The 26923-nt window shown below is 36.7% G+C and overlaps 1 protein-coding gene across 2 annotated transcripts in view; it reads right to left on the bottom strand.

Annotated features, from left to right (window-relative positions):
• Positions 1 to 26923, bottom strand: part of LOC121390060 (phosphoinositide 3-kinase regulatory subunit 4-like) — a 47492-nt gene that overhangs the window by 19661 nt on the left and 908 nt on the right. For both annotated transcript variants that reach the window (XM_041521767.1, XM_041521768.1), the window contains exons 2-21: positions 25350 to 25458; positions 23320 to 23444; positions 22316 to 22371; positions 22006 to 22155; positions 21432 to 21533; positions 20112 to 20302; positions 18292 to 18418; positions 17682 to 17854; positions 16865 to 16985; positions 16147 to 16242; positions 15093 to 15187; positions 14148 to 14187; positions 13344 to 13426; positions 12599 to 12677; positions 11718 to 11871; positions 10991 to 11037; positions 7681 to 7917; positions 6794 to 6931; positions 3714 to 3887; positions 1249 to 1305 (exon numbers count right to left, since the gene is read on the bottom strand). In XM_041521767.1, coding sequence (XP_041377701.1) covers positions 1249 to 1305; positions 3714 to 3887; positions 6794 to 6931; positions 7681 to 7917; positions 10991 to 11037; positions 11718 to 11871; positions 12599 to 12677; positions 13344 to 13426; positions 14148 to 14187; positions 15093 to 15187; positions 16147 to 16242; positions 16865 to 16985; positions 17682 to 17854; positions 18292 to 18418; positions 20112 to 20302; positions 21432 to 21533; positions 22006 to 22155; positions 22316 to 22371; positions 23320 to 23444; positions 25350 to 25441 — 2337 coding nt within the window. In that variant the 5' untranslated portion in view covers positions 25442 to 25458. The remainder of the gene's footprint in view (positions 1 to 1248; positions 1306 to 3713; positions 3888 to 6793; positions 6932 to 7680; positions 7918 to 10990; positions 11038 to 11717; positions 11872 to 12598; positions 12678 to 13343; positions 13427 to 14147; positions 14188 to 15092; positions 15188 to 16146; positions 16243 to 16864; positions 16986 to 17681; positions 17855 to 18291; positions 18419 to 20111; positions 20303 to 21431; positions 21534 to 22005; positions 22156 to 22315; positions 22372 to 23319; positions 23445 to 25349; positions 25459 to 26923) is intronic.

Below are 26923 nucleotides of genomic sequence, written 5' to 3'. Positions count from 1 at the left end.
TTTAGACGTTCATATCAATGCATTATCAATCCAAAAATTTGATTTTACAACAAGAAACAAAAATTAAATAAATTTTTTAATAAGCTTGAGATGAACATTCATTGATGCAAATATTAACCAAGTTATCCCAACTTTAGGGGCAGGATGTAGCCAAGTGGTAAAGTGATAACCTGATGCGTGGTCGGTCTAGGATCAACCCCCATCAGTGGGTTCATTGAGCTATTTCTCGTTCCAGCCAGTGCTCCCTAATTGGTGTAACAAAGGCTGCGTGACGATGCTTATAAAAGATCCCTAGTTGTTAATCAAAAAGAATTGCTCATGGCATGACGGCAGCATGTTTTCCCTCTCATTATTTGTGTGGTCCTTAACCATATGTCCAACATCACATAAAGATAATTAAAATGTTTTAAGTACATTGTTAGTAGAGCATGACGTAACCCAGTGGTAAAGTGTTTGCCTGATGAGCAGCTGGTCTAGGATCGATCACCATTGCTGGGCCCATTGGGCTTTCTCATTCAAGCAATTGTTAACAAAGGCTGTGGTAGGTACTATCCTGTCTAAAAGATCCCTTGCTGCTAATTAATCAAAAAGAGTAGCCCATTGCATGGTGGCAGCATGTTTCTTCTCTCATTATCTGTGTGGTCATGTCTGATGCCACATACAGGGCTTCTAGATTATGGTAGCCCCACTCCCATGGCTAGTGATATTCAATGTTGGGCTAGTAAATAACTAAAACAGGGCTTCTAGATTATGGTAGCCCCACTCCCATGGCTAGTGATATTCAATGTTGGGCTAGTAAATAACTAGTACAGGGCTTCTAGATTATGGTAGCCCCACTCCCATGGCTAGTGATATTCAATGTTGGGCTAGTAAATAACTACTATTGCCCTGTCCGATGGCTAGTGAAAAAAAGAAGTTGTCAAATCTTGTATTTAAGTTTATTTAGTAAATATGAATATCCTCTTCCCAAATCTAAGAGTTTTTAAGCTCTATCTTCCTCTTAAGGTGACATATTCGATTATTACTATGAGTAAAATTGTATTTACTCAAAAGTAGGGCTAGTGAATTTTTAATCATGGCTAGTACATTTTTAAAATCACTGATCCCATGGCTAGTGATATTTATAACATTCTAGAAGTCCTGCCATATAACCAAAATTAAACTGTGTTGAGTGCGTCTTTAAATAAAACATTTTTAAAATCAATAATAATTCTCCCAGGTTTAAGCATATTGAAAGATCTAACTTACTAGCAATTTGTCTTCATGTGATTCTGTCATACCAATATAGGTCAACTTTCTGAAAATCTGAATAAAAATCAAAACAAATTGTTCACATGAATTTTATTCTCATCTTATAGTAGATTTTGTCAAAATTTAAACCAAAACATAATTTTTTTAAATTATATATATATACAGTCAAATCCACTTAATTGGATGTCGGATTATTGAATATTTCGGATATTTGAATATGTTTGTCCTGCACGGAACCATTTGCCATTATGACAATACAAAATCCAACGGTTAATTGGATGTGTTTTTTAACGTGTTTTCGGATATTTGAATATAAAATTATCCTTGCCGAATGGCAATTGCACGTAAAACATAGGAAAGTTTGTGTTACTTGATGTGTTTTTTTTTAATTTATGATCGTACGTAATACCATACTATCGTACATGCAAAAATGAATACTTTTAATTTTATTTAATTTCATTGTTTAAAAAAAGGAAAAAGACTTACAACAAACTTGTTTTCTTGTTTCTTAAATTATTTCGGATGACTCGTTATTAATCAATACATTTCCTAATTACATCGTAATTAATCCATGAACTCTGAGATTCATCTCAAATGTGACCCAATGGCCGAGACAATGCAGGACAATCAAGGATCAAAGTCGGTCATTCCCACCTTGTTGGCGGCCATGTGCGTTTCGTAAGCAGGCATCCCTTAATCTCATGTCGGCCACTTTTGAAGCAGTGTATGTTTAATCCATAAATAAACACTTGTCAGATATTTTTCTCTATGAATTGTCGGTGACAGTAACAAACAAAAGCCGTTTGCTACTAGTGTTATTTTTAGCGGGATCTTTTGATCACGTGATTTTTCCTCTGCAGCTCACAATGTGAGGCCCCATTTGGGGTGACCGATTATGGTGATTATTGTTTAAATTGTTAAATGCCGACAAAAGGTAAGTTGTAGGAGATTTTCTTAGCAAGTTGGATTAATCATCTTTTGGCTATAAATATTGACAAGAACTCTTTTTTTTTCACAATGTCAACATGGCAAATAAACGGAAAGGAAACGATTTATCTTTGGCTCAGAAATACGACGAGATATGTGCCCAGTATCTAGCCAATGCTAACCCAGAACGAAAAAGACAGAGAACAGGAAAAGCAGCCAATGTGGAGAAGGCCTTATCAGAATGGTTTTCCGTCGCCAGACAAAAAGACATTCCAATATCGGGCCCAATATTAGCGTTTGTGTTTGTGTTTTTCCTTCTGTTACATTGAATAACGGCCTTTCACTTATTTGACTTTGGCCAGTCTAGTTTACCTGTCAAATCAGTTACAAATGCACACAGATAATAGTCAGATAGACGTCCTGGTAAAATACAGAACATGGAAATGACTACTTATTCAAGATTATATTGGGTGGTTGGGGTGGGGTCTTGTTGCACTTGATTTACAAATGTACAAAGAAGTTAATAATGGCCATTTAATTATCAAGAAGTTAATAACGGCCTTTTAATTATTTGACTGTGGCCAGTCTAATTGAGCTTCCGGTGGTTTTATCTGGGTCATTAGATGTTTAGTCACTTCTGCTTCTAGGCGTACAAACGGCATTAACTGTTGTCTCTTGTATTTATCAAGTTTATAGACAAACTTGATAATGGCAACAGAGTCACAATATGGAACTTGGAATCGGTATTTTATTAACACAAAATACTTACCGGTTTTTGACGAAAATTCCACATGTCATGAGGCCCAAATTGGGAGAATCGTAATTAGGGTTTGCATAAATCAACGAGGTCTTAATTGGGTATATCGTATGTCGAAACTGTACCTTCGGTTTATTGAATATGCCGCTTATTTGAATATATTTTTGTTGCACGAGGCACATCCAAATAAGCGGATTTGACTGTATATATTTTACTAATGAAGAAATGTAAAGTAGATGCTCCCTTGCACCCATCTGGCATCCTCGTCCTCTACTACTAATAAAGCTTGCCTCACCCATGGCACTAAGGACCGCCGGTAGAAGGTGACTATAGTAGGTGGCTACAAGTGCTGCTTAATGTCAGACATAACCACTGAACACTCTTTGAACTGGTCAGACTAAGCCTACAGCTAAAGATGATGGGAAATGGCACAGATAGCCACAAGAGGGAAAGACATGTCTAGGTTGGAAAGACAAAGTCTGGGATGTGGAGGTATACAGCAAAAGAAATTGAAATATAGGAGGAGCTGCCAAATCAGCAAGAAACAAAACGGAATTCAAAGTATAAAAAGGAAAGGAGGCAGTAAAATAAAAAATATAATAATTAAAAAATAAAATAAAATTGAAAATAAAATGTTTCTCAAGTTGTGACTTTCCGGTATTAAATGTTCGGGCAGTTCTGGGTAGATTAGTTTGTGCCCAGCACGGCTGATACTGCGTATGTACTGTGTCAATGAAACGTTAAATCATCCAATAAAATGTTTCAAGTTGTGACTTACCGGTATTAGATGTTCGGCCAGTTCTGGGTAGATTGGTTTGTGTCCGGCGCGGCTGATACTGCGTATGTACTGTCTGTTCTGCAGTGTTTCAAACAGCCCGTCCACCAGCGATCTCAGGACGTAGTCGAACACAGATCGCGGGATGGGCTCGTCCAGAGCATTCAAAACAATCGACTGAAAACACATACATGTATAATGAAAAAAAGAAAGAAACATAATGTTTTGTTTAACTTTAATAACACTTCAATACATTTTGACATAGCTCACACTGAGAATTCTCACTCCAGCTAGTGCACCACGACTGGTACATCAAAGGCCATGGTATGTACTATCCTGTCTATGGGATGGTGCATATAAAAGATCCCTTGCTGCTAATCGAAAAGAGTAGCCCACGAAGTGATGACTGCAGGTTTCCTCCCTCAATATCTGGGTGGTCCTTAACCATGTCTGATGCTATATTACTATAAATAAAATTTCCTTCCTTCCTTCACATTGAGAAATAATCTTGTTTTAGCCAATTTTCAGATACGTAGAGTTTCTCTTTGAAACATATTACAAAACAGATAATTTAAACAACATTGTATTAGCCAAATGTTAAATGTTATTGCCACTTTGTATAAACATTTGCAATTGGGTAATTTGGCTATGAGCAGGGTGAGCCCTGTTTGAACTATGGCAAACCTAACTGTTTCAGGAAGGAAGGAAATGTTTTATTTAACGAAGCACTCAACACATTTTACTTATGATTATATGGCACCACACAGATATAGAGAGAGGAAACCCATTGTCGCCACTTCATGGGCTACTCTTTTCGATTAGCAGCAAGGGATCTTTCATATGCACTATCACATAGATAGTATAGTACATACCACAACCTTTGTTATACCAGTTGTGGGGCACTGGCTGAAACGAGAAATAGCTCAATGGGATTGATCCTAAACCGACCATGCATCAAGTGAACGCTTAACCTAACTGTTTTAGGAGAACCATCACGCTCACTTGCCATCACTTACTCCCCATCACTCTCACTCGCCATCACTCTCACTCGCCATCACTCTCACTCCCCATCACACTCGCCATCACTCTCACTCCCCATCACTCTCACTCCCCATCACTCTCACTCCCCATCACTCTCACTCCCCATCACACTCCCCATCACTCTCACTCGCCATCACTCTCACTCCCCATCACTCTCTCTCGCCATCACTCTCACTCCCCATCACTCTCACTCGCCATCACTCTCACTCCCCATCACTCTCACTCGCCATCACTCTCACTCGCCATCACTCTCACTCCCCATCACTCTCACTCCCCATCACTCTCACTCGCCATCACTCTCACTCGCCATCACTCTCCCCATCACTCTCGCTCGCCATCACTCTCGCTCGCCATCACGCTCACTTGCCATCACTTACTCCCCATCACTCTCACTCGCCATCACTCTCACTCGCCATCACTCTCACTCCCCATCACACTCGCCATCACTCTCACTCCCCATCACTCTCACTCCCCATCACTCTCACTCGCCATCACTCTCACTCCCCATCACTCTCACTCCCCATCACACTCCCCATCACTCTCACTCGCCATCACTCTCACTCCCCATCACTCTCTCTCGCCATCACTCTCACTCCCCATCACTCTCACTCGCCATCACTCTCACTCGCCATCACTCTCACTCGCCATCACTCTCACTCCCCATCACTCTCACTCCCCATCACTCTCACTCGCCATCACTCTCCCCATCACTCTCGCTCGCCATCACTCTCGCTCGCCATCACTCTCACTCCCCATCACTCTCACTCGCCATCACTCTCACTCCCCATCACTCTCACTCCCCATCACACTCCCCATCACTCTCACTCACCATCACACTCCCCATCACTCTCACTCGCCATCACTCTCACTCGCCATCACTCTCACTCGCCATCACTCTCACTCTCACCATCACTCTCACTCGCCATCACTCTCACTCCCCATCACACTCCTCCCATCATCACACTCCCCATCACTCTCACTCTCACTCCCCATCACTCTCACTCGCCATCACTCTCACTCGCCATCACTCTCACTCGCCATCACTCTCACTCCCCATCACTCTCACTCCCCATCACTCTCACTCCCCATCACTCTCACTCGCCATCACTCTCACTCCCCATCACACTCCCCATCACTCTCACTCGCCATCACTCTCACTCCCCATCACTCTCACTCGCCATCACTCTCACTCCCCTGAGACTAGTTCAACTTTTTTTTTAAAGTGCTATAAAAGGATCAAGGAAGGAAGGAAGAAAATGTTTTATTTAACGTCACTCACATTTTATTTATAGTTATATGGCATCAGACATATGGTCAAGGACCATACAAATATAGAGAGGAAACCCGCTGTCACCACTTTACGGGCTACTCTTTTCAATTAGTAGCAAGGTATCTTTTATATGCACCATCCCACAGACAGGATAACACATACCATGGCCTTTGATATACCAGTTGTGGTGCACTGACTGGAGCAAGAAATAGCCCAATGGGTCCACTGACGGGGTTGGTCTAGAGTGTAAGAGAAGAAACATCTACCACCGCACAGGTATTTCTACCACATAATAGTGAGAGATATGCGGGTTTTTTCCAAAGACAGGACAGCACGTACCACATTCTTTGATATATCAGTCATGAAGCACTTGTTGTGAGAGGAAATAACCCATTGAAGGGGATTGAACTAACAAACCATAGCACCTCAGGTGCACATGTTACCAATGAGCTACCCCCATCAGCAGCATCTCACCCTATTGTTAACACATAATAACAACATTGAATTTTCATGTTAACTTAGTTTTGTGCTTATATCCAATTAAGGTTCAAGCACGCTGTCCTGGGCACACACCTCAGCTATCTGTCCAGGACAGTGGGTTACTTGGTTAGTGGTTAGTGAGAGAGAAGAGGGTGTAGTGGTCGTACACTTATCCATTAAGCCCTTAAGAACTTGCTCTGGGTTGGAGCCGGTACCGGGCTGCGAACCCTGTACCTACCAGCCTGTAGTCCGATGGCTTAATAACAGCAAACAAAATTCCATGATATTATACCTCGTTGTCCAGTTGTAGAACCTGGTGTTTTAGAAATGGGTTCACTTGGGGAAGAAGTTTGCAGTGGATATCGGCAATATTGAGAGTCTTCGCTACCACAGCAACAAATCCCACAGCACTCTGTCGTATCCAAACACCCTGGAGATAAATAAATAATTATATTAACAGTGACTAAATGAAAAAGGAAATTATTTGTTTAATGACGCACACAACACATTTTATTTAAGGTTATATGGCGTCAGACATATGGTTATGGATCACACAGATATTGAGGAAGAAAACCCGCTGTTGCCACTTCATGGGCTACTCTTTCCGATTAGCAGCAAGGGATCTTTTATATGCAGCATCCTACAGATAGGGTAGTACATACCACGGCCTTTGATATACCAGTCATGGTGCACTGGCTGGAATGAGGAGAAATAGCCCATTAGCCCCACCAACGGGGATCGATCCCAGACCTACCGTGTATCAAGCGAACGTTTTACCACTGGGCTACATACCGCCCCTCAATTACATTTTGAATAAACTTAAGATGTGTTTCCAGATGAACTAAAAATAGCACAACTTACCAGATGAGCTAAAAATGGCAGTAGACTGTGTAATAGTACACGACACCGTCATCCCAAACTGTTCCTACATGTGAGGTTTGATGGTCCTGTATGCATCTGTATGCAAGATATGGTCGGGACAAGGATTTACTGTAATTGTAATAGTACGGGACACACCGCCATACCAAGTAATTCCTACATGTGAGGTTTGATGGTCCTGTATGCATCTGTATGGAAGATATGGTCCGGACAAGAAAAAGTTAACAGACGCAGGGACGAACAATGCCATACCATAATATGACTCATCATAGACGGGCATATAAAAATGGCACAACTTACCGGATGAGCTAAAAATGGCACGACTTCTTGCACAAACTCCTGCAGCATGGGTTTCTGCATCAACCCGAGCTCTGCAAGAGACGCGAGTGCCCCGATCGCCTTGTGAACCACAAATTCGTTGCTGTCGCTCAGACCCTGCTCAATGAGCGGCTTCAGGATGGACGAACTCTGCCAGCCGACGTATGCAGCCACGCCCACTATGTTGTCGAAGAACGAAGCTCGTATATGCCAGTCGTACTAAAAATAGACCAAAAAGATCAGAGAACAGAAGTTGACACCACTGGAGTACATTGATTACTTAATCATCAGCTACTGGATGTCAAACATTTGGTAATTCTGACATGTAATCATCAGAGGATACCTGCTACATTTTTCCTAATGCAGCAAGGGATCTTTTATATGTACTTTGCCACAGACAGGAAAGCACATACCATGACCTTTGACCAGTTGTGCTGCACTGGTTGGAACAAGAAAAAACCCCATTAGTTGAATGGATCTACTGAGGTGGTTTGATCCTGCGACACAAGCATCTCAAGTGAGCATTCAACTGATGAGCTAAATCCCCCCCCCCCCCAATCAGAGAATAAAAAATTTGTTTTCGAAATTTTGATTAGTGACATTTCTGGTCAAATGAAAATTAATTAGCAAGTACTGTTTAAGGTTTTAAAAATATATAGCGATCTCTGAAATGTGGGTAGCGAATCACCATACGATACTGAATAAAATGTTCCTTAAAGATATGCCTGTCATACGAAAAAACAAGACCATAGTAAAGATTTGTCAGTCATACAAAAAACAAGATCATATATAGATAAAAAAAAACAGAAAAAAACATTGAGATCAACTTCTTAATTATTAACTAAATACAGTCAAATCCGCTTATTTGGATGTGCCTCGTGCAACAAAAATATATTCAAATAAGCGGCATATTCAATAAACCGAAGGTACAGTTTCGACATACGATATACCCAATTAAGACCTCGTTGATTTATGCAAACCCTAATTACGATTCTCCCAATTTGGGCCTCATGACATGTGGAATTTTCGTCAAAAACCGGTAAGTATTTTGTGTTAATAAAATACCGATTCCAAGTTCCATATTGTGACTCTGTTGCCATTATCAAGTTTGTCTATAAACTTGATAAATACAAGAGACAACAGTTAATGCCGTTTGTACGCCTAGAAGCAGAAGTGACTAAACATCTAATGACCCAGATAAAACCACCGGAAGCTCAATTAGACTGGCCACAGTCAAATAATTAAAAGGCCGTTATTAACTTCTTGATAATTAAATGGCCATTATTAACTTCTTTGTACATTTGTAAATCAAGTGCAACAAGACCCCACCCCAACCACCCAATATAATCTTGAATAAGTAGTCATTTCCATGTTCTGTATTTTACCAGGACGTCTATCTGACTATTATCTGTGTGCATTTGTAACTGATTTGACAGGTAAACTAGACTGGCCAAAGTCAAATAAGTGAAAGGCCGTTATTCAATGTAACAGAAGGAAAAACACAAACACAAACGCTAATATTGGGCCCGATATTGGAATGTCTTTTTGTCTGGCGACGGAAAACCATTCTGATAAGGCCTTCTCCACATTGGCTGCTTTTCCTGTTCTCTGTCTTTTTCGTTCTGGGTTAGCATTGGCTAGATACTGGGCACATATCTCGTCGTATTTCTGAGCCAAAGATAAATCGTTTCCTTTCCGTTTATTTGCCATGTTGACATTGTGAAAAAAAAAGAGTTCTTGTCAATATTTATAGCCAAAAGATGATTAATCCAACTTGCTAAGAAAATCTCCTACAACTTACCTTTTGTCGGCATTTAACAATTTAAACAATAATCACCATAATCGGTCACCCCAAATGGGGCCTCACATTGTGAGCTGCAGAGGAAAAATCACGTGATCAAAAGATCCCGCTAAAAATAACACTAGTAGCAAACGGCTTTTGTTTGTTACTGTCACCGACAATTCATAGAGAAAAATATCTGACAAGTGTTTATTTATGGATTAAACATACACTGCTTCAAAAGTGGCCGACATGAGATTAAGGGATGCCTGCTTACGAAACGCACATGGCCGCCAACAAGGTGGGAATGACCGACTTTGATCCTTGATTGTCCTGCATTGTCTCGGCCATTGGGTCACATTTGAGATGAATCTCAGAGTTCATGGATTAATTACGATGTAATTAGGAAATGTATTGATTAATAACGAGTCATCCGAAATAATTTAAGAAACAAGAAAACAAGTTTGTTGTAAGTCTTTTTCCTTTTTTTAAACAATGAAATTAAATAAAATTAAAAGTATTCATTTTTGCATGTACGATAGTATGGTATTACGTACGATCATAAATTAAAAAAAAACACATCAAGTAACACAAACTTTCCTATGTTTTACGTGCAATTGCCATTCGGCAAGGATAATTTTATATTCAAATATCCGAAAACACGTTAAAAAACACATCCAATTAACCGTTGGATTTTGTATTGTCATAATGGCAAATGGTTCCGTGCACGACAAACATATTCAAATATCCGAAATATTCAATAATCCGACATCCAATTAAGTGGATTTGACTGTAGTGTATTAAGAAATGAACAGACTTGCATATTGCAACAAGACCACTGCTAATATGTGCTGATGGCAGAAACACATAAGTTTATTAAAATTGTAGGACCTGGTGTGTTTGTATTTTGAATTAGTAGCTGATGATATAATTACAGTGAAGTGACAATATGAGTTTATTAAAACTGTAGAAATGTTTGTATTATTTATTATCCACGTGGTTCAACATAACCGAATTAATACTAATCATACGAAGCACACATGTAATAACAAGTGTAATGATGTAATTTTGAGAAGCGTCATCATAACATGATGTTGCTTCTTCAGTCCTAGCTCAGACTGGGCAGTTGAAATATGACGTCATTTTGTTGTCTCCTTCTAGTTGTGGTTGAAACATTTTGAGTTGGGTCTTGTTATAGATAAAGAAAACAACAATAATATATGGATAATAAAGAAATTATTACACTCGCCTGTGAGTCGTACTGATTTTACAAAACTTGTGTCAGGTTTCATGTATTACCCTCACTCTCACTTGGGCCATACAAAAATTTTGACACGCGTTTTGTGAAATCAGTACGACACACAAGCTTGTTTAATAATCTCTATTTATGATATGGTGAGGTTAGATCATGAGTTTATTAAAATTGTAGTTGTTTTTATATTTTGTATTAATAAATATTATAGCATGTGTATTATAGCTAGATTGCAGCTTTAAGGTTTTTAAAGAACTTACCTTGTCATTTAAAAATGTGATCATGTGAGAGAGGAGAACATCGTTAGCTGAAAAACAATAAAAACAATTTAAAAATTATTAAACTTTCTTATAATCTGCAAATTATAGACAAAAAAAATCTAAATATGTTAATTTTTAATGTCGTCCCATTGGTCCAGCCGCAGCACTGAGAGTTTGTTCCATTTCTCGATGAACATAAAAATAACATTGTCAGGAAATGTCATATCTGATGACATCACTTTATATTCAATTTCTCATTCCAGCCAGTGCTCCACAACTGGTGTAACAAGGACCATGGTATGTACTATCCTGTCTGTGGGATGGTGCACATAAAAGATCCCTTGCTACTAATCAAAATGAGTAGCCCATGAAGTGGCGACAGCGAGTTTCCTCTCTCAATATCTGTGTGGTCCTTAACCATATGTCTGACGCCATATAACCGTAAATAAAATGTGTTGAGTGCGTCGTTAAATAAAACATTTCCTTCCTTCCTTATATTCAATTTGGTACTTTGTCTTATTGAGTGTTATTGTACAAGAACTAAAAAAATTATTTAAAATAAAACTTTTAGTGTTATTATTAGTAAAACTTAGTATTTTCAAAATTTTATTAAATTAAGGATTGTCTGTTATGTTTTTTTACGTTCATCTGGATGTGAAAAAAAAAAATCATGCACAAACTTACGAGTGAATATAAAAGAAATAACAGACAATCGTTAATTGATTACCTTTCTGTCTGCCAAAGAAGACACAAAGACGAGTTATTCCGTTTTCGAGAAGAGTTTGCTTCACTGTGTTGTCAAGGTCACTAAGCAAGGTCACGACCTTCTGCTGAATCGTTTCTTGCAAGGACTGTAACTCCATGTCATAGCTTGATTCAAGCTGTTAACACAAATTTCAAGGGAACAATGATACAAAACAATACTCAAAAGAAATTTTAATGACATTTTTTTTACTTTTATGAATGTGCCCCAAAGACTAACCAACATTATGAAAGAAAGATAAGGAATGTTTTTTTATAACACCTCAGCACATTTTAAACTATGGTCATTTAGTGTCTAACAAACATACCCCACCCCCCTCTACCACACACACAAAAACAAATGAAATAATTATTTTTATAATTGCACTAATTATTGCAAAAAGATGTTTGTTCTAGTTCATTTTAAGGTACTGACATTTTGAGGTGTTTTGGCAGTCATGTGTGTATTATACATTTATTTATTTATTTATTGATATTGCCGAAGTAAATTCACATACAGTTAGAAATATGATTTATTAACAGAATCTTAATTTGTTTCATTTTTTGTGGGGAATATAGTTACCAGACAACAGCATGGAATATTTTGTATGTACTTTCCCATTGACAGGACAATACCTACCACAACTTTTGATGTATTAATCATGAAGTAATGATTATGCAAAACAGAAAATTTACATACATCAGGAACTAAGGTCAGAGTTGTTCCAGAAAATAAAACCAAGTTTATAGTAAGAATAAATTACAGATGACTCACAATTATGGTGTCACCCTCTCAACCCTTCCCCACCCTTGATCAGTTCCAGAACCAACCTTTGAGTTGAATGTTATTTTTGGAAGATGTATTACCTCATACTGCGAAGCTTCCCTTGTGTCGTCCTGTGAACTCATTTCAGTCATCTCCTGTAGCTGAGTCATTTCCAGAACTCTAAAATAGCACAATTACAATAAAAATAAACACTGACAAAATCTAACTTGGTCGAGAAAAAAGGTATCATAATTATATAACAAAAGTTGACAGTTATCAAAGAATTATCCATCAGTCAAGTGTCATATGTGACTAATCACTCACTAATCACTAAACACTCAGTGTCACATATTGTGTATGACATCAGGCTTGCTTGCATAGTTTCCTTGTACAAAACGTCTCTTGAATATGATTTTCACACTTTTCTTGTTTAACTGCAAGATTAAACTATACATGGAAAGGTTTCGAGGGGTGTTTTTGAAAGTGGAAGGGGTGGCTCTGTCGGTGCAATGGTCTGTGGGTTAAAAATACATGAAGGCCAAAACCTGTTAGGGGAGTTTAAGAGCATGCTTCTCCGAGAAATGTTATAATTTTAAGTGTTAAAATAAGGCATTTTCCTGCCTTCATAGCACCGTAACATGGAAATGTGGGTGGGGGACATGGCCCCTGAGGCATCCCACTCTGCACTCCCCCATTCTGTGACCCCTGTTAAATAATGCATGAATATTTTTTTTATCCTGGTAGGATGAATGCTAACTCCACTAGGCAAGCTTCATCAAGTTCAAAACTGATAAAATTAATCCTATATCCTGTATGATTAACAAGTTACCATCTAGAAACACTCACCTGAGAGCAGTTTCCGCTAGCTGTGCTATGTTCTGAGCATACGCTGCTCGCACCAGAGCAACCGGATCCTGAACCAGATGTGTCTGCAATAAAACACACACACAGATATACAAACATAATTTCAACTCCTGCTATCATAATTATCTGCACTGCACATCCTAGGCCATATAAGAATTGTTTGTCATTTTTATAAAAATGTATTGAAGTATAATAGTCACAAATTAAATAAAATTGTGTAGCCTGACAAAGCGATTTTATACTAAATTTGTGATTGTTATACATTAATAAATTACCCCCCCAAAATTACACTTTTTTAAATTCCAAACAACACTACTTATTTAGTTGAAAACTTACATGAATCAGTTTCTAATGTTCTATCCATGACCTGCTTTACGTAATGATGTCCCAGTTAATGTAATGACATCCCATTTGACGTAATGACGTCATTTTCTGAGGTTTGTCGAAGGATAACATTAATTTTTTTTAGCAATGCTGTTCAAATGGAATGGAGTAAATTATATAACAGCGCAAAGTTTGTAATAATAACAAAATTAATGTAAAATTTTCATCCAAATTGTTTTTTTACAATTGGAGTAGGTGAGTGATGTATTATGTGATATTGGATTTGTATGTTTTATGTGTATATGTATATTCATCACTAAGTGTGTGTGTGTTATGTGTTATAAATTATTTATTATGCATTATGTATGTGTATGTGTAATGTGTTATGAATTATGTATGTGTATGTGTAATGTGCTATGTGTATTTTTTTTTATGTGTATATGCCTATTCGCTTATACTCACCAAACTCGGGAATATATATTCAGGAAACACATTAGAATCACTGAAATTAAAATAAAATATCTGTAAGAAAAACCAATGATCAGAAAAACCACTTTTCATTTTAATAAGTCAATGCTATTACTACAAGGTCTTTATTGTCAGCATGTTCCCAAACTACCCTTGCTCTCTCCTAATACTGCACATCAAAAGATGTAACTCTGTGAGGAATCATTTTTAGTGATCAACCTTAACAATTAACATGATGACAATCAGCAATGCCATGGAGATTGACGTGGAGTTTTCAGTTTTTTTATGGCATTTATTTTGCCATGGATTTTTTTTTTTTTTTCTCATTTTACTTATTAATTATAATTTTTTGTACCACTGACGAAATTAATTAAATCCCTCTCTTACCTGTTAACAGCAAAACTACCGTGGAAAATGTCACCAAGACCATTTTTGGCATGTCATATTGTTTGCTGTGGCCATTTTCTTAAAGGGATATACCCTAGTTTTTAAACACTAAGGCATATTTTTTTTTACTATTAGAGCCCTTTTTGATAACTGAAATCATACTTTACTTACATTTTACTGTTTAGATTATCCATTTCCGTACATTCGAAATATTTTTGGTCATCCGGGTGTTTTTAATATCACAAAATGCATTACTCATATTTTTTAAAATGCATGTGCGTCTGAGAAGAAACAGTTATGGAGTCGACTTTTAGTCTATTTTCAGAGGGTAATTCACCATTTCAAAGTCACAGACTCATCAATTGGCGCACTACAACCGTACAGGAATGTCAACCAAATGAGTTAAGTGATATAAATTATGATCGATTATGGGTAATAAATAGGATATTAAACTCCCTAAAGCTCGTGATAAATGAAAATGTTTTCACTTAGAACATAAACATGATACAAAATGGAAGCTCGTTTCATATCCTATAAATATCTAAGTCTTACCTGCGTGGGACACTTTTCACTTTAGACAGACACTGAGTTATTGTTTGAAGCATACCAGCTCTAACATGGGGAAACGGATCGTGTGCAAAATGCAGCTGAAATAAACAGTTTAATTTATGAATTATATGCAATTATCACAGTATTGTAACATAATAACCAGGTATTGAATTCTTTAGTTTTTTGGTGTTTTTTAGGATTCTGCCAGAATTGGAAAAATGATGCAATCTAAATAATTTGCAGTGAGTGCCCTTTATTTCAATCCAAATTTAAATAGTGTCCACTATCAAATTAATAACAAGCATTCTGAAATTACTGCTATTATAATTATAGCAATACATGTCCCCTACCAGACTCAACTAATTTTTATATCTCCTAAATCCAAGGGCCAGAACTCTGTGAAAAATTAGTAAACCACCATGAAAGTCAAACCTGATCTGTAACAGTACATGATAAATCTCAGCTCAATATCCCAATTAAGGCATTGTGAAAAAACATCTGCAATTTTGTTTTCATATCTCCTAAGTTCAAGGGCCATAACTCTGTCAAAAATGGATAAATCGCCATGAAAGTCGAACTTGATCTGTAACAGTACATGATAAAGATATAAATAAACTTTTAGCTCAATATCTCAATTAAGGCATTGTGAAAAAACATCTGGAATTTTTTTTTTCATATCTCCTCAGTTCAAGGGCCATAACTCTGTAAAACAAAATTGATAAATTGCCATGAAAGTCGAACTTGATCTGTAACAGTACATGATAAAGATATACACAAAATTTTAGCTCAATATCTCAAGGCATTGTGAAAAAACATCCTGAAAACTATATGTGGGACAGACGGATGGACAGATGGACGGAGGGAGGGACGGACAGATGGAGATGAAACCTATAGTCACCTCCAGTTGGACCAGTAGGGGACTAAAAATCATTGTAATATACCCAAAATATTTGAACTCATTTTTCCAGTGGCCAGGTTGAGTGAAATCTCTCTATGCAACAGCAACTGACATAGAAATATAAAACAAACAAAAAATTAAGTGGACGTACAATCTTACCATGTATGGTACAATTCGGTCAAGAATAATGTCAGTACTGACGTGCAACGAAAGTTCAAGAAGTAGATCCAACGTGTCGAGACGAGCATTGCAGAACTGAAAAATATTAACACAGACTGAGGAAAACATCGACACACAAGAATATCACTAGTTTATTATGTTTATTATCCATACGGAAGAGGGGTGGGACGTAGCCCAGTGGTAAGGTGCTCATTCGATGCGCGATCAGTATGGGATCGATCCCTGTCAATAGGCCCATTGGGCTATTTCTCATTCCAGCCAGTGCACCACAACTGGTATATCAAAGGCTGTGGTATGTACTACCCTGTCTGTGGGATGGTGCATATAGAAGATCCCTTGCTGCTAATTGAAAAGAGTAACACATAAAGTGGCGACAGCGGGTTTCCTCTCTCAATATTCTGTGTGGTTCTTAACCATATGTCTGATGACATATAACTGTAAATGAAATGTGTTGAGTACGTTGTTAAATAAAACATTTCTTTCTTTCCATACGTAACACTTTGATGACGTTATATAACTGGCACTCTATGACCTTAATGGAACGTTACTCAAGTGTGTTCAGTGATATGATATAAAATGAAATCAATTATGGGTAATAAATATGACATTAAACTCGCTACCTCGTGAAATAATCGTCATTGTCTCTCGCTAAAAACTTGTGACAATTGAAAATTGTATTAAGGTAAGAAATAGTTACGTGTATATTCCTAGAGCTTGATCCGACAATTGATATGATGAGAACGAGGCTGGCATTCTCATCCACGTTGTTATCGTCGATCTTCAAGTGCTTTAAAATCTGTACAAGTTCATGTTTTATGCTGCAAGTATACAAAAATTATAAACATCAACATGTAAGTTAATTTCTAATCACTATGTACAGAGCAACATGCTTTATCAATGTTGGGACAGCACAGGGTGTAAGTTTGAATAATACCTTATTATACAGGGTTTTATCAGCTTTGTTTCTAGACTCTGACAATTGACATGATTTCCCACCATTCTCCAAATGTCATGTAGTTTTTTATTCCCAATTTTGGAATAAACAATTCCCAATCTTAATACATTTAAATAATTCCCATTTTTTATTATTAAAGATATATTTTGAAAACGATATATATTGCCCGCTACCGACCATAAGTGCATAACAACCTTATATGAAGGGGCGCTGGACTACAATAAACATTTTATAAATTTTAATTCACAAAAAAAAGATTCCACAAAAACTATAATAATGGATATATTAAAATGATCCCGGTGTAATAGCCCAAAATATACCCGCTGTCAAACTATACCCAGGGTATAAACTGGACTAGCCCAGAATATACCTCTTTTATGAAAGCAATAGTTGCTTTTCTTTTACAATGTTTATTATTATTATTTATTTATTTATTTTGTATACAGATTAGTAATAAAAAATGAGGGTTATGTTTAGGGTTAGGGGTATAAAACAGGTTAGCCCATTTTAACCCTGGGTATAGTTTGGGCCGTTACACTGGCATTATTAAAATCCTCACTGAGCAATGCGATCATCGGGTGGTTTTATCGGCGTCAGCACGAACTGCTGAAGATAGAGTTTGAGAAACGTGTAGAAAAACTCGGGGAACGCTTTGCCTCGTTGTTTTATCAGGTACTCCTCGGCCGACAGTCGGTGGTTGGGATCCTTCTGCATCATGTGGCGAACAAGTTCCTATAACAGATAGTGTGTTTATTACCTGAAATAATTCACTTTCAAAGACAGTACATGAAATCTATAGTCCGTCCCATCATCCTACAAAAATGTTTTTTGTAAATAATTTGTTTGGTTTGACGTAAGAAGCAAAGTAAAAGTGTTTTGGAAATAACAAAAATGTACTATTTTTGTGTTCAATTTAAAAAACAATCGGCTCAAAAATAAATAACTTGTAATAAATTTCATAGTATGAAAAAAGGCATTCCCCATGGAACGGACTATAAATGTTTAATGGCACCACAAGAGTACATTGATTAATTAATCATCAGCAACTGGATATCAAACATTTAGTCATTCTGAAATGGAGACTTCAGAGAAAAGTCTACTAGCAGCAAACATTTTTTATATGCACTTTTCCACAGAAAGAACAGCAATTATCTATTATAATGTTTTACCCTGATACTTGTATCTTCTATTTTCTCAAGGACTTTCCATGGACTGTATTCTCCACTGCGATAGCCAAGTAGCTGAGAGAGATCAAATGGGGCAGTACCTTCCGTAAACAGTTCAGTGATCACACATCTAAATGTTATCAATGAAAAACAAAATTATATTATGTTTGATGTTAAATATTGATCTTTTCCTAAGAATTTTACATGGGGGGGGAAATCAGATAAAAATCACTTTTTCCCTTTTCCTTAACTTTCCTGAAGACTGAATGTATTGAATATACAGGATCGTACCTAGCCAATATATAGGGACGTTTTTCTGTAGGACATGCTCCTGTCCATTTTACCAGGGGTTCTAGAATATTTTTAAAATTCACTTGCCATAGGGCCAGTGGATTTTAAAATTCACTGGCCATGGTGAAAAATTCACTTGCCCAATTTTTACTGTTAATAAAACAAAAAAACTGTAAATTAAAATAATTAACTTTTTAAATGTACATTTTTCATACTGAGATCATGTTTAGTCAATTTGTCAATTTACACAACAGATTGGCTCATTGGGCATGCTTTATGGTTTGTTCAGAAAAATATGCAAATAATTTTCATCAATTTAGAATAAAGTTACCGTACCTATTAAAATTTTTAAATAATTGTTTCCACTAAAACCACCTAAGTTATAACAAATAATCCATGTTACCGACATATTACAACAATTAACAGCATTATTTATTTACTTATGAATGGGAACTCACCCCCCCTCCAACCCCTCAAAAAAACAAAAAGAGAAAAGAAACAATTAAGAATCTTTATTGGTATAAAGTGTACATGTATTGCAGTTTAAGGCCCCCCCCCCCCCAACACACACACACACACCATATTAATAATTTTTCAATTTGGGTACTTTGTTAAATTTATCTATTTCATGATACTGTGTTCCTAAGCTTTTTAAAAAACTTTTTTGCAATTTATCTCATATTTTATAAATTAAATTAATAATTTACACATTTAAAGTATTTGTAAATAGTGACATGCAACTTTTAAAACTAATAAAAGACTGGTTACCGTTTTGCATATTATTAGTATTAGAGTAACAAATCTTTGGATTCCAGTGTCAAAAACAAAATGGCGGAAAAACAATGAACTTTTATTTTTCCAATGTTTACACTTTATAACTTTAATAAAGTTATATCAATGGGTATACTGATGTCATGGATGGGTCAGAGATTACTGGTGGCCAACTGTTTGTTAGTGAAATATTGCATGTGATAGCCAATCGAAAGAATTGACTTGTAGATGTTTATTTTGTTTTTGTACGATTGTAGGACACAGCGTTGTAGATATTTTTTTTTTTTTTTTTTTTTTATCACTTGCCATCGGGATTGTACAAAATAACTTTTACTGGCCCGAATCCAAAAAACACTGGCCTCGGGCATCGGGCCACCGTATTCTAGAAGGCCTGATTTTACACATCTTTTGTGAAATTAAATTTGTTCCACCCAAATCTTTCTGTTGAAATGAGTTGGAACAATATTTGAGTGTCTTTTATTAGGCAGCAAAACATTTCCTAGATTTAAAAAAATGGTCAAATGTATCACAGTGTTAAATAAATAAATAAATAAATGACCATATTGTCAATATAATGTAATTGTCCATTAACTTATCTCACTGGATAATTTGATAGAACAATTTACTTGTCCTATACCCAAAACTACTTGTTCCAGATAAGCAGGCATATCTTAACATAGAGCACTGAGTACATTATTGTTCGTTTGGCTTTTACTTCTTTTCTTTTATTTTCCTTATAAAATATCTCACGGAAGTCTCACCCAGCTGAGAAGATATCCATGGCCGGTGTGAGATCTCCTGTCATGATCTCACTGGAGGTCAGGTCAATGTTTGCCATCTGGTTCCCAGCATCTGAGTTCCTCCACCCGCCCTCGACAAACCGTTCTGGAGCGATGTAACACGTCCGCCGTCGAGATGTGTCGAAGAAATACGAGAAATCTGACGGGTTATCCTGCAGTAAGGAATGAAGTCAAAACAAACCAGAATGAATCAGAATTAATACATATCAAAAGGAAACTAAGGCTATTTAGTGTCTAAAAATATGGTTATCTCAACACTTGGTTTAAACAAGAAATTGACTGCCACCACAGGCTACTCCAATCTAAAACCTGCAAAAAATATTTTAGATGCTCTTCCCATTAATAAAGTATACACACCTTTGATGTAATGGTCAGGGGGAAATAATTGAGGCAGGAAAAAACTATCGCACCTCAGATGAGCACTCTATCACGAAGCAATTTCCTGTCCCAGTGTTTTGAAAATGGTTAAAAGCAAAGATACAAGATTTTAAACTATTGTAAAGTATTACACAATTTTGTATTTTGAGTTTAATACCATTTTAATGAAATAAACATATTAAGAAAATATTAAAAACTAGAAAAGTTACTCATGGCTTTCTCATACCAACAAATATATTCGAGATGTATCAAATAATCAGTAACTAACATAATTATTTAACTTTCCTAAAGATTTTAATTATTAGTTGGGCACTTACAACTATTGTAAGGTCGCTTTGAGGTAGTACTAAACCAAATAACTTTCGGCTGGGTCAAAGTTCGAGGTGCATCGAAATTTTTGATAGAGAAGTGAACACCACAAGTCCTGTGATTGGTTGTGAGTGTGTTGGTTGTAAAAAATAATAGTTTCATCTGGGTAAAAAAAAAATGCAATTTTATTTCATCTTGTACCAATGTGTCAAGTAGCCTTGTGCTTGAAACATATATGGGGTACCTGTAAAAAAAAGTACTCAAATTTTGTGCGGAACTAGGGTAGTCATTGACCCTACCCGTTATCTAAGAAACGAGCAGCTTGACCTCCAATTTTTTCTGATTCACTTTAAGTGTGAGGGGTGGTAGTATTTATGGTGTGGCGTTTATGTTGATTGATACGTTGCAGGTAGGAGTTTTAGCCACATATGTTACTGTTGTCATCTATGGGATTTGATTTGGTAGTATACACCCGTGAGGAAGAGTTCTAAACCTTAAATGTGCAAATGCAGGATGCAATATTTTGCATCTATCAGATTAAATTTAAGAGTTGCGATCATACTCACACCCTTTGAAAATAAAAGTCTGACTTACCTCCGGAAGATATGTGGGTTTGAAGCTGGCAAAATCTGTGAGTAGAACCCAGTTCCATCCAGTTATCATAACATTCTCGGACTTGATATCTCCGTGACACACCTTAAATAGAAAACAATTACCAGACTCTGATGTGGAAAAAAAAGAAAAAAGTTTTATTTAATGATACAAGACAGTTTTATTTACGGTTACATGGCATCAGATCACAGATAAAAATGCTGCCATGACTCCATGGGTTATTGTTTTATTAGCAGCAAGTGATAATACACGCCACTGCCTTTCTTATACCAGTTGTGGAGCATTAAATGGAATGAGAAATAGCTCAATGGGTCCACTGAAGGAGATCGATCCTGAATTGATCATGCATTATGTGAGTGCTTTACATCCTACCCCTGAATTCCAATACCTGCACTGTTCCAAAGGGTCACTAACATTTCTATTTTCGGATGTACAAGCACATGAACAGCTTTAGGGTAGTGCACTGATCCAGATTTCCATAAAAACCTGGAGGATTTGCAGCTCGGCTGGATATTAACCTTGACTGTGTGGACTAACCGTGACCTTATGAACTAACCTTGACCTTGTGGCACTGGTTCAGGGCACACAGAAGTTGAAAAGCAATCCACTTCTTCTCGACTGCATTGAGGAATGGCCGAGTGCTGATTCTGTCGTACAAACTGTCTTTCACATATTGACGAAACAAAAGGGCTGCCCGGTCAAAGTACTGCAATTAGAACGAAAAACAAAAACAAAACGTTTATTATTAGTACATGTAGGTTGCATAAACTACAATTTATAATTTTGGCACTTTATTTCTGATCCCCAAAATTGTGCACTGCCTCGTGGGCACATTAAACTGTCATTAAAAGAATACCAGTACTCACAAGAGATTTCTGAAAAGGTAAGCAGTTGGAAGTTCCTTTCAGACGTTGAGAAATTTCTGAAAGATAAAATATAAAAATATTAAGGGCAATATATTTCTTAAAATAAAAGATGAAATATAAAATACATGAGAGCAGTTCAATAATTAATCAAGCAGGAGGGCCAGGTGGCAATAATTATTATTACATCCGCCATGCATAAAATAAAAATGTATTTAAACAAGGTATGCACATTCTTTTTCTTAATTCAACTGATCAAATATGTACGGTATATAAAATTGGCCATCTGATTTTAAATTTGGCAGGGCTTCTAGATTATGGTAGCCCCACTCCTATGGCTAGTGAATTTCAGTGCTGGGCTAGTAAATAATTATTATTGCCATACCCGACGGATAGTGAAAAGAAATTTGTCAAATACTGCAGTTGAGTCTATTTTGACATAATTATAATATTAATTAGTAAAATTGTTTTAACTTAAAGTGTAGGACTATCGTGGCCCCCTGATCTCACTAGTGGATTTTATAAAAATTCTAGAAGCCACCAGGTGACCACCCATTAGAATTAATATTGTAGTAAATTGTTTTATTAAAGTTTTTTGTAAAATCAAGCTCTGGCTATCTCCCTGTCTTTAGGTGACATATCCGATTATTAGGTGACATATCTGATTTTAATATTCTAAAGCCCTGTTTTAGTAAATCTGATTATTGTTTTAACTTAAAGTACAGTAGGACTAGTGAATTTTTAATCGTGGCTTGTACATTTTTTAAATCACTGATCTCATGGCTAGTGGATTTTATAAAAATTCTAGAAGCCCTGTCTTTAGGTGACATATCCGATTATTAATATTAATTAGTAAAATTGTTTTAACTTAAAGTACAGTAGAGGCTAGTGAATTTTTAATCGTGGCTAGTAACTTTTTAAAATCACTGATCCCATGGCTAGTGGATTTTATAAAAATTACAGAAGCCCTGAATTTGAGTTCTCAGTGCCAACACCCAAACACTTACCGTCAAGTTTTGTTTTGTGAGTTAGAAGAGGTAACGATGGATCGTGAATGACGAAAACCTTCACTACTGAAAGTCCTTCCTTATTCCTTGCTCGAGCAACCTTGAAAAACCGTGTGCTACCCAAACTGAAAAATTAAAAAAACGTTTACATTACATGTATAATCAAGCCTATAATAAAAGGGAACTTGCTGAAAAACATTTGGTAGGAAAGGTCATTAATCTGTCTTGTTTCTCTTTTAAAATGTTCAAATAAAATGTTATGTATGTACACTTTTCACCTACACGTTAATAAAAAATATATATAATAACAGTGTTTCTGCCAGAAAGAAATTTTTGGGTTATGGCACAATGGCAATGAATGCAACCACAGTCAACAGGGTGTATGGGAGGCCTCCCTCAGAAAGAAAATGGGTTAAGTTTAGGGTTAGGGTTAAGAAAATCATACATTAAAGGGACAAACCCTAGTTTCAACCCGTGAAAATTAACACTAAGTTTAGTTAATATACAAACTTGAAACACATTTGGGTAAAGTTACAACTGAGTGAAACACGAGTCTGTGACTCTGAAATGGTGAAATACCCTCTAAAAATAGACTAAAAGTCAACTCCATAACTGTTTCTTCTCAGACACGTGTGTTTTTAAAAATATAACAAATGCATTTTGTGACTTTAAAAACACCAGAATTACCAAAAACACTTCAAATGAACAGAAATGTATATTCTAAACAATAAAATCTAAGTGAAGTATGATTTCTGTTATCAAAAACGGCTCCAATAGTAAAAAAAATATGCCTAGTGTTTAAAAACTTGGGTATGTCCCTTTAATATTACTAATTAATTTTGTCAAAAGGTTAACTATTAAAAACAAATCTGCCAAAAAAATCTGGGTATGGTGCCATACCCATTTTAACCTCTGGCAAAAAACTTGAATTATAATTATAATAATATATTCTCAATTTCAAACCATTGAATCTTCACTACTATTTTTGATATGTAAATTTTAATCAATGTTTATATTAATTATAATTTCGGGGGAACTTCAAAAATTACTGGGTCCATATTTTCGAAGCTATCTTAGTTACAAAATAGTAAAACCATTGTAAGCTATGACATCATAATGGCGTGTGCTGTAGTGATGTCCCATCATACAATGGTTTTACAATTTTGTAGCGCTAAGATGGCTTTTAAAATTCCTAGCCAGGGCCCCGTTCCATGAAGTGATCTTAGCACTACTATCGCCGTAAATACCTACCATCACTACCTTAGATTTTGTCTACGATCGCCAGCCCATTCCACGATGCGACGTAGCTTACTATCGTCGTAAATTACTGTCAAAATTTACAATAGATACGAGGCAGTTGTAAGCCACTGACATAGCTGTCAAATGGCAGTTAAATGATGATTTGGTAATTTTCTAAGAAGGATACTAACTTTTTGTATAAAAATGGATCTAATATATAGCAAATAAAACTTGGCGTTTGATGAAAAAACATTCTAGGCCATACGACTTTCACACGAAAATACAGGAGATAACTCTCATGTCTTATGCATTCGGCAATTATCGCTTAGCAAATAAACTAACAAAGTTACTTCATGGATGTCCGATACCAATCAATACATCTAAGATGTTCCCGAAAAGTCGGTAACCAATTCATTATTTAACTACTTCATATTTCTTCATAAAGACTATTTTAATCATTAAAGGGGCACCTACGACTACTGTAAGGTTGCTTTGTGGAACAGCTGTAAAGTTTATGGTGCCAGTTGTAAAATTCACCGTAAGTCACTACAATTAACCTCAGCTACAATTCTTTCGTGGAACGGGGCCCAGGTTAATAAACACTGTTGTACCAAGCCTTAAAATAATTAAGCGACAGTAAAAAAAGAACTGGGGCATGATAAAAGGTGAGTCTTCACCACCGAAATATAGAGTACATCATGGGGGTTTTTGGGGGGTGGTGGGAGGGAATCTACCTCCACTCTGCCCTTTTCGCCCACTTTGTGAAAAACTGACAAAAAGACATACGGTACCTGGTTTCAAATGTGTAGTCTGGGACATCAAGCAGGTACTGTTCTACTGACTGAATCTGTGATGGTGCGATTCCGGTAAGCTGGTTACCCATTGTTCATAAAAAATCACCTGTTAAAACAAAAACAAAGTGTTAATCCATATGTTATTGATAATTCTTATATTAAAGTTATGAAAACAATTCCATGGCTGTAATGTTTAGTAACCCAGGAGGACAATATTTCAGAATCTTAGCTAACCAGTACTCGCGGTTCACTTGATTTTTACCTAGGTAACTGATTGTTTGGTTATGTGAATCATATTTATGTAACCAGTGAGTTACAATTTGACTACTGTTGTACTGTGCATCAAGTGTCCAAAAATAAGTCCAGAACAGTGCAGAATACACAGGAGTGGATCAATGTGACGGAACATGCTCTTAAATTTGTTTTCGCCTGTGGCGATATTAATTGTTTTAGAGGGCCGTGTGCAGTTCAAATATGCACTTAAGCCCAGGTGGGCACTTTGTTACACAATACCTCTGCGCGACGGTGGTCGTGCTTTCCAATACACACCCAGGCCAGATGCGGAGGCCATGTGGCCAGTAGTTACGTAATACCTCCGCGAGTGCGGTTTTTACGACCGTGATTTTGGCGACTAGGCGTCAGCAAGTCTGGCCATTCTAAGAAAAATATGCCGGCTTGATCGCTGTGGAAATATCACTTGACAGGGGGAGGACCGCGTTGTACCCCCAGGCGATACTGGGATTTTATAATAAATAGCTAGGGTTTTAGAGATATCAGGGAGAAACATAGGAAGGCTTCCAGGGGGAACGTTGTCCGTCCGGACTGGTAAATATATTATTTCTGCTCTGTTGTATAACCTTGATGTGATTGATGTGACTTTAAATATTTTAATACTGTATTATACCAATATTATTTAGACGGTGCTGCCGGTAATCTGACGCAGTAGACTGTAGGCTCACTGTTCTAATATACATAAAGCTTAACCAGTCATCCTAGAGGACCTAGGTAAACTGTAGGTTATTGTCTTTATTGTGATAGGTACCAGTATTAATTCTGTATTACTAGGTTACTGAATGAGTAGTTAAGGGTTAATTAAAAATTAACCAGTTAGGAATAGAGTTGTAATTCTTTTATTAATTAAGTTCCCCTGGAAGCGTTTCTCAATTATCACACGTGTGGGTGTTGTGTCACGGTGAAGTGATTAGAATATTGTATAAACTAGACACCTAGTGATTAACTAATTAAGTGATCAGTTCTGGGTTGTTACTATTTGTTGTTGTTAATTAACTACTGCGGCAGTACATTTGTCAGCGTAGATTAATACAGATTCCAAAGTGTATTGTGTTTTTGTTGTGTTTTCTAGTGAACTAAACGTGCTATATTATATATACTTTATATAAGATCTTATCTCTGTTCATACCTAGAGACGAGCCACGCGGGTATATACTGCCCGATACAGAGAGATCTAATAGATATACAGTTAGGAGAGATATTTGGATAATCGTGTTTCATTCAGTTACGGGTATTATAGGATCCCCGTGACAATCAACGATTTTGTAAGGAGGGTGGAG

The sequence above is a fragment of the Gigantopelta aegis genome, chromosome 15, assembly GCF_016097555.1.
Source record: "Gigantopelta aegis isolate Gae_Host chromosome 15, Gae_host_genome, whole genome shotgun sequence".
NCBI classification, from domain to species: Eukaryota; Metazoa; Mollusca; class Gastropoda; order Neomphalida; family Peltospiridae; genus Gigantopelta; species Gigantopelta aegis.
The sequence above is the reverse complement of the archived record's forward strand: the minus strand, read 5'-3'. Positions and strand labels throughout refer to the sequence as shown.